Raw genomic sequence first — 9,017 nt, forward strand, 5'->3', positions numbered from 1 at the left:
AAAGAGTGGGCCTAGGCCCACTGCTTCTGCCACGTTGGGCCGGGCCTGCTGCTCCCCCCCCACCACCACGTCAACCCATGTCGGCCCTGCAGGCAGTGACAATGGAAGGGGGGAGAAGCAGACCAAGGCCAGCGCTGGTGGCCTTGCCCCTCTGCGGCATCCTGGCCCTGCTTCCCCCACTGTGCCACCACTGCCACCTCCAAGGAGCAAGGGGCGGGGGGCCAAGCCAGCTCTGGTGGCCTCCCCACCACTCTGCTCCATCATTGCCTCCTGCAGGAAGCAGGGCAGGGAGGGTGACGCCACCTCCCTGTTCCATCCGCTCCATTGCCACTGCCTCCATCCCATGTCCCTGTCATCATGGTGGCACTCCACCACACTGCCACCTACTGTCCCAAAGCTGTATTCACACTCTGATTGGCTATTTCAGTAAAATGTTACGGACAGACAGACAAACAGATTAAGGCTTTTATAATATTAGAATATATATATTGTGTGTGTGCATGCGCATGTGTCGATATATATATATGCATAAATGCACATACATACATACATACACACATATAACGGAACATGAAAAAATACCTTATAATACAGTATTATTTTATCTTTATTAATACTGTAGGGGTAAACAAATTGATTTTACAAAAACATTAGTCTTGCTATATTAATCCAAATCCAAAATGGCTTTTGGACAACCCCCACCCCAATAATTAGATTCTATATGTGGAAAGTATAACTTTGTTATAATCTCCATGTACAGAATCTATTTGGTGGAAGGACATCATAAATTTGTCCCTTCAGCTGCTGTTGTGGGGAAAGCAGCTGTGGGGGTTGAACAGCCAGACTCCCACCCCTTTCTCTTCTATCCCATGCCACTCCCCATACTTGTGCCTGTTCCCCCTGTCCCTGGCCTGGTGCTGCCTGCCCCTCTGTGCCTGTGCCTGCCTTCACCTCCATGCCCCCCTGAAGCCTGCCTCCCCTACCTGCTCATCCCAAAGCCTGCCTCTCATCCCTACTCCCCACTACAACCCATCTCCACCACCTCCTATTTCCTCCAGCAGCCTGCACCCACCCCCTCTCCCCACAGTGTACCTGCCCTCCTTAGACTCCCTGCACACCACTCGGCCATATCTTCTACTGCAGCTCTGCTCCCCTGGAGCAGTCAGCAGCAGTAGTGGCCCTGGCCCTGCCCCAGCCCAGCACATGAGAAGCGACAGCAGCTTCCCTGCCCAACAAGACATTCCAGCCTGGGACAGGTGGCAGAACACATCTGGCTTCAGCCTTGAGCCTGGGACCAAAGTCAAAGCTGACCCCCCACCACGCCCCCATCTAGCCCAGGCTGATACTTAAATCCTAGACAAGGCTTTCCTCACCCTCCACCCCTTGCTGACTGGCGGGGGTGGGGGAGAAAACTTGTCTTGGATTCACGTAAATATGGAAATTCTGTCAATAGATTTACTGGAAGGTTGATCATACCCATATACAAAACCATGCTTTTCTCAATGTTTCTCCTTAAACATGGCTGTAATCTCTGGATTGTGTCCAACTCTTCTCTTTAAATTGTGAAACCCTCTGGCTGAGACCTGGTCTGTTCACTAACACTTCTTATGAAGCCAGAGGAATTACCATTGAAGGGCTACTGCTACCTAACCCCTCTGAAGAATCAAGAGGACAATCACTGAAACATCCCATGAAATGTGTTAGTGTCACGTGACTAATGTCACATGACTAAATGTCACCTATTCCACATGCACTTTGTAGTTTAGCTCATGTTCAAAAAAATTTGCTCCTGTTTAGTTCACTTTTAAAAGGTTACATATAGCTCCTAGCTATAGGTTATGTGTAGCCCCAAGCAAAGAAACTCACATTTGGAAAAGTGATTTGGTAAAAGCAACCCCTCCCCCCAGCTTAATAATGCAAGCAATAAAAAGGCAGTGGATTTAAAGTTTCAAGTGTGCCTCTTTTACCTCCTGAGTGTGTTCTTTATACACTTGCAGTGGACCTGTAGGTTTAGCCGTGTCCCAGATTTGCAGAGATCCATCCCCACTAGAAGTGACCAGCACATGTTCATTGTTCTCACTCCATGTCACATCAAACAGGCCATCACTCCAGTCAAAACTAAACCAGGGTAATCAAGATATTCATCCATGAGAAATGACTTAATAAGTAGTTGGATCAGTTACATTCAAAGATTTACCAACATGTTCTTTAGGGTACTGTATTCACCATATGTCCATAAGAACACTGGTCTCAAAGAAGAGCCTTACAGATGGTAGTGGTAAACACAGAACAGTCTTCAGGGTTATAATAAAAACATAGAACTTTCTATAGAACCGCAAACTCAGAAGACAGAAAGTGCTTAGTAGATTGTTTAATAGCTAAGAGCAGCAAGCTACCTAATTATCAACTGAAAAATAATATTCTCTATATCCTAAAGTTGAGTTGCTTACTATACTTAAATTTAAGCCTTCTTCTCAGATTATGCCAACCAATCAGTTTGCATTTCAGTGTGTTTCAAAATTTTTCTTCTAGTCGTGGCTCCACCAGTTTTTAAGTGAGACACAGCTGAGCTGTGAGGGGTGCTAACCACCTTAGAGCAGGGTGTCAGGCACATGGCCTATAAACTGGATTTGGCCTGCAGAACCATTGCATCTGGCCTACCAGCAATCCAGTGTGCTATTGGAAGTGTAGGTCCACAACACCACATACCCCTAGCACCGCAGACCAGCCAGAACTCCACACCACTGGGCAGTGGCACAAAGCTGGAACCACGTGGCTGCCTGGAGCCACATTTGGGCAGCAGCACAGAACTCCGGCTGGTCAGCAGTGACATGAGCATGCAGCAATGCTGGATTGAGGGCATGCAGCAGCGAGAATCCAAGGGTATGCAGAGGGATGGAGCATTAGCCAGGTGTGTGCAACTGAATGGAGCCATGTTTGGGTGGCAGCACAGACATGCTGTGTAACACTGAACCCATGCTGCCACCTGAGCACAGCACCATGGATCCAGTGTGGAACAAGCCCCCAGTGGGGCCAATGGTCTGGATCTGGCCCTGGGCGAGTTTGACATTCATACTTAAAGGTATCATATACCCTCAAAAATACTTACAGGTAGGGGTAGGCACCGATAGAGATTTTTGGGACCGACACTAATAGCTGATTTTTAAGGAGGCATATCAGTCGATACCAATCCAATTTCCGATACGCAACCCGACAGCTTGAAGAGCAGTGTCCAGCTGCTAAGTCTGTTGAGGTCGAAGGGGCAGGGGAAGGGAAGAGGTGTGAGGCAGGCAGATCAGGGCCCCTGTGGTGACGGAGGGAGTGGAGCTGGGGCAGGCACTGCCCAGCTAGGGTAGGGCAGTGCATGGGATGGAGCCATGGCTTGTCTGGGAGAGGGGGCAGCTCCCACTGCTGCAGGCACCCCAGTAGGTCATGGGGGGGGAGGGGGGAAGCAAGTGCCCCCAGATCTGCACACAGGGTGCAGACAGGCTGCAGCTGCGGGCTAGGGCTGCACTGGGCTCTTCTTGGTGGGGACTGGGCTGCACTCGGGGCACGTAGTGACGGCACTGGGAGGGAGGCTATAGGCTGGCTTCAGCCACCCCAAAGTTTGCCATAGACCCCCCAGCCCCACCTCCCAGAGCTGTCACCCATCCCGCTCTGAGTGCAGCCTGGCCCAGCCCCCGCCGGGAAGAGCCCAGCGCAGCCCCAGCCTCCAGCCTGCCTGTACTACATGTGCAGATCCAGGGCACATGCCCCACTCCCACGTAGTATACGCAGCAGTGGGAGCTGCCCCCCTACCCCTGCATCAACCCCTGCCCCAGCCCCACTCCCTCCCTCATGCGGGGGTCTTGATCTGCACCCCCATGCCCCTTCCCTCCCCCTTCCACCACAGTAGACCTACCAGCTATACGCAGCTCTCCATGCTGCCAGGCTGTGCTCCTTACTGCTACATGCTGCACTACAGCTGCGTATACGCACAACCCATTTATCAGCTACATTATCGGCCACATCAGGGAAAAAAGCCAATTTCTGATATAGTCAATTTTCTTTATATCAGTACTGATCTGATATCGGACCAATGTATCAGCACACCTCTACTTACAGGGAAACATACAAAACAGTATCTGGCTCTACTCCTTCAAGCCCATTCAATGGGGAGCTTAGATGAAAGCACCTATGAGATGACACACTAGTTCTGAAGGAAGACACAACATCAAAGTATGACAGCCGATTCCTCTGTTGCCCTTAAAATGATGCGTGTCATGGGTGGTGTGTCACCTTCAGCTTTAAAAATGATATTTAATATTAGAAGCAAACAAAAGGAAGGCAACTTGTATTTAAGTACAAAGATGTATAGACTCCCTAAGAGAGATTCTGAAATAACCTGGTCAGTCTTTGCACGACAGGCTATAACACAAATCTTTCCATTTTAATAAGCAAAAATGTGTTACCTTCTGAGAAGACCAATCCCAGTTTCATTTTGTTCTAGCACTGCTAGCGTCCCACAACCTGCAACAACAAAGCAAAACAAACCACCAATTGGCTTAATCCACTGGGAAATATGAAACAAAGGTTTTCAGTCAATGCAAATATGGAAGGAGTATGAACCTCCTTGACAGATTAGGACAATTAACTGTAGTTAGAGGTAACTTGTTTGGGTATACTTATGTCCATCTAGATATGGGGTGGGTAAAGTCTGACACACAGGCCATATCATGCCTGTGGAAGACTCCATTTCCCGGAAGCCCCTGCCCACATTGCTGCAGCTGGTTTCCAATTAGACCCCAGTAGCAGCGGCACTGTGACAGCGCACAGCCAAGGTTTTCATGGGGACAGGCCCCAGCAGTACTGGCAGGGCACATGGGTGGGCGGGGAGCTGCTCCAGGGCTTGGATCTTGGGCTGGGTGACAGCGTGGTCTGGTGCCAGGGCAGAGCTGTGACCTCCTGCCCGTACACCCTGGCTCTGCCTTGGTCTCAGTACCCACGAGCAGGTCCCCACCCAGCCATATGCCCCACCAGCGCTGCTGGGGCCGGTCTCCATGGAAACCCTGCCACCAGGCAGTCACAACATTGCTGCTACTGGGGTCTCCATGGAAGCCGGCTGCAGTGACGTGGGCAGGGGCTGCTGGGAAATGGAGTCCAGCCACAGGCAGAATCCACCATTTTGCCTACTCCTGATCTAGATAGTTCATTAGCACCAGTTTTCTAAATATCTACTAGAAAAGTGGGGAAAGGGACAGCTCATGAGGGAAAAAAGCAGGAAAACACTTCTCATATTTTTCCGAGAAGCCTTATGTCACAGATATACTAGTATAGGATTTTTCACAATCCAGTGAGAATATACCGGAGATAATACTACAGCCCTTCAGATAAAAGATCTGATAAAGCTAAAATTTACTGTGGATGAAGTGAGATACTCAATCCTAAGAAAACCATACATATATGAGGGAGATGCTCATAAATAGAAAAAAACAAGCCCATTTGTGTCTGAACATGTTCACATACTGTTCTTACAAGACTGGGTAAAACCTCAACCTGGCAATGGGACTACAAGAAGGGAGCTGGGACCTGTCTCTGCTAAGAATAGAGAAACTTTTTTCTTCCAATGTATTTACCCTGCACATCAGACTAGTTTTTAAGCTACTCAAGCATACTGCCATCACAAACTTAGTTTTCCCCTGAGAGGATCTTTCTGGATTGGAACATAGGACTGGAAGAGGCCCCCACAGGCTATTAAGTCTGCATTCACAGACACTGAAGAACCCTTCTTCCCCCCATTATAACTCTAAATTCTTAAGCAAAACTACAAGAAACAATACTCAGTTTCTTCCTGGCCCCAATTGGCAACCAACAAAACCCTGTGGCATGGGATTCCCAGATACCTTTCTACCAGCGACAGGGAAAAAAACACAGAAAAAAAATCTGGTTGGGAGGGAAACAAAGGCAAAGCTGGCACCAAGGCTCAGGGGCAAGGACAAATGTGAAGGTCACTTTCTGAAACTGACCATCACACATTAGAAAAAAGAAATAACACAAATCACATCTGCATAACGCAGAAGCAACAAAGAAGGGGGGAAATCACAAAAGTTTTGGAAGATGTTGACAAGATGTACACAATTTAGGAGTCTGATGATGCATTTGCAGCTAACAAAAGCTTTTTACAAAAGCAACTTTGTGAAGAGATGGAAATATGTGAGCTGTTTTGGTTCCATAAAAAATACAGTAAAAAGATTTTACATTCAGTTTAGGTATATAGACTCTCCTCTATCATGGTAATTATATGATGAACAACAACACAAAAAGAGCAGCAGCCCTCTTGCTTCCACTTCAGTGAAAGGGGCAAGCAGCAATTGATTTTAAGGCAGGACTGGGCCCTCAGTCCTGAATGTACCAAAGCATGCCAAACTAACTCTTTAGAAGCAAGTTGTTTCACCCAGGCTTCAGAAGCTGCACACCTGCATGTGAAGTTACACGTAACACTTACACTATACTAAGGGTATTTAAAATGTGAGCGTACGCATGTCTTAAAGCTTAGTAACTTGTGCAGGCATTTGAGGGAAAGAGATTGGCTCGCTGCAGTTATTTCCTGTCTGAATGGGAGGAATAAAAAATAGCAAATAGGTTTTGTTATGCTTTGTGGCTCTTCTTTCATTTGTTGTGCAGAAAAGCAGTGGTGTGAGGTTGTACAGGTTCAGGCTTCTATGTACAGCATGCCCAGCTCTGTAACCATCATAAGAACATGAGAAGTGCTGTACTGGGTCAGATCAATGGTCCATTTAGCCCAATAGTCTGCCTCTGACAGTTATATCTTTTGCCTCAAGCAATCAGTGATGTGCCCTTAGTGGCCACCCTCATCAACGGGGGCTTATAAGCTCTGCTTGGTGGGCTTTGGCCCACATTCTGGAATGGCACATCAAAAGGCAGAGTGGCAGAAACAGATGCTAAAGAAGGAGAGCACTGAATTGGTTCTCTCTGGAGTGATCTACCCCCTTTTCAATACCCTCCCTGGCATCCACCATTACTGGTTTAGAGATGCCAAAGGAAACATCTCCAACCATTCGGTTTAATAGGCCATCAACAGTTGGATCATCCACAAATTTAAACTGTCCCTTTTTTTTAACCTGGCTCTGCTTTCTGCCTCTGCCACCCCCTGGGGCAATGAATTCCGCAAGATGGTGTAAAAAAATAAAATAAAAGGACTTTCTCTTGTTAGTTTTAAACCAGTCACCAACTAATTTCAGTGGATCCAGTCTTGTTGGGCTCCCACCAGGGATCTTTTTCAGGATCCTCTACTTATAAGCTGGTGTAGCCAGAGGCCTAAACAGCCTTCTTAGGAATTAGGGGATCATAGGAAAGCAGAGCTAAAAGGGACTTCACAGGACCATCTAGTCCAGCCCCCTGCTCAAGGCAGGACCATCTCAGCCAAGTGCTTGCCACACCTGCTCTTGAAAGCTTCTCATGACAGACAGTGTGCAGCTGTAGTCCCAAAGGCAAATAGAGAGGGTAGATGCACATGTGTGCATAAGCAGGCTATTTTATCAAGGAAACTCTGTTTCTCTTATTCACCTATTTTCTGTTCTGCTTCTGGCATCAGCAGCTAACATTCTAGCATGGTCTGATATGCAGAAATACTTGCAGCATAGTTAAGAGTCCTTCCATACACAATGAGGCCAACTGATGATAATGCAAAGAGAGAGGAAAATACAGCTTAGACAAGTCTATACAAGAGTTTATTTCTAAACACAATGCATCAAATTGGAGAAAGTCCAGTGGAGAGCAATGAAAACGGTGAGGAGGCTGGGGCACATGACTTCTGAAGAAGGGCTGAGGGAACTGGGCTTATTTAATCTAGAGAAGAGAAGACTGAGACATGGTTTAATTGCAGCCTTCAACTACCTGAAGGGAGGTCCAGAGAGGATGGATCCAGACTGTTTTCAGTGGAGGCAGATGACAGAACAAGAAGCGATGCGCTCAAGTTGCAGCAAGGAAAGTTTAGGTTAGATATTGGGAAAAACTCTCTCTCATGCGGAGGGTGGTGAAGCACTGGAACAAGTTATCCAGAGAGGCTATGGACTCTCCATCCTTGGAGGTTTCTAAGCCCCAGGGTGACAAAGCCTTGGCTGAGAAAAGATGGCTGGGGATGGCCCTGCTTTGAGCAGTGGGGTTGGACTAGATGACCTCTTGAGATCCCTTCCACCTCCATTGTCTAGGACAGCATTTCTCAAGATGTGGGTCACAAGAATACATGAAAGGATCCCAAACACACTTTAAAAAAGACATCAACAAACTTTAAAAATGGATTCTCCTTTAAAGGAGGAAAGTGTGGGGAAACGCAGCTTTTCCCTTGCAGGTTGGCAGAGCTCAGGCCCCCTCGTACCTCACACACTGGTGGGGCTGGGGCCTGGATCGGGGCTGGTCACAAATGGGTCCTGGTACAAAAAAGGTTGAGACCCGCAAAAATTGGACTCTATGGAGATGCCACCGCTTCCCCAGGCAGCCTACTGCCGTACCGGGTGTCTCACACAGTCAGGAAGCCCCTCCTCACCTTCATCCTCGGCCCCGGCGCCCCTGCTGCTGCCCCCTACTGCCACCTGCCTGTGCTCACCTGCGATGCCGTAGTGCTGCGAGGTGGCGCACGCCACGCGCCCCGCCAGGTAGGGCGAAAATTCCACCGCGTAGCCATGTCTCCCTGGCAACCGGAACGCCTGCGAACGCGCCGCGCTCCCCCCGCCCCGCTGCATGGCTACCGAACCAGCCGGCGCGCCCGAGACGGCAGCGAACTACTGCGCAGGCGCAGCGACCCGCTCCCGTTGCTCCGGAAGTGTCGGGATTGGGCAGAAGCCGCGCCGGCGCCATCTTGGGTGTGGGCAAAAGGAGGGGGAAGGAGGGGCTGAGACTGCCTCCATTTAGTACCTTTTTCTGGTTGTGCTGCCGGTGTGGGGCTTTGAATCCAGGGGTGTAGGTTGTAGTGGTGTTGGTCTAAGGGTATAGGCAGACAAGGGTCTTTGGGTAAATTT

General features: G+C 48.7%; 1 protein-coding gene across 1 annotated transcript in view; it reads right to left on the reverse strand.

Moving 5' to 3' along the window:
• The window catches only part of PEX7 (peroxisomal biogenesis factor 7), an 82,863-nt gene extending 74,077 nt beyond the window's left edge, over positions 1-8,786 (reverse strand). The window contains exons 1-3 of the mRNA XM_019527452.1: positions 8,606-8,786; positions 4,452-4,509; positions 1,968-2,118 (exon numbers count right to left, since the gene is read on the reverse strand). Coding sequence (XP_019382997.1) covers positions 1,968-2,118; positions 4,452-4,509; positions 8,606-8,741 — 345 coding nt within the window. The 5' untranslated portion in view covers positions 8,742-8,786. The remainder of the gene's footprint in view (positions 1-1,967; positions 2,119-4,451; positions 4,510-8,605) is intronic.
• Between the last annotated feature and the right edge of the window lie 231 nt (positions 8,787-9,017).

This window comes from Gavialis gangeticus, unplaced genomic scaffold, assembly GCF_001723915.1.
Source record: "Gavialis gangeticus isolate Ggan-Ray unplaced genomic scaffold, GavGan_comp1, whole genome shotgun sequence".
NCBI classification, from domain to species: domain Eukaryota; kingdom Metazoa; phylum Chordata; order Crocodylia; family Gavialidae; genus Gavialis; species Gavialis gangeticus.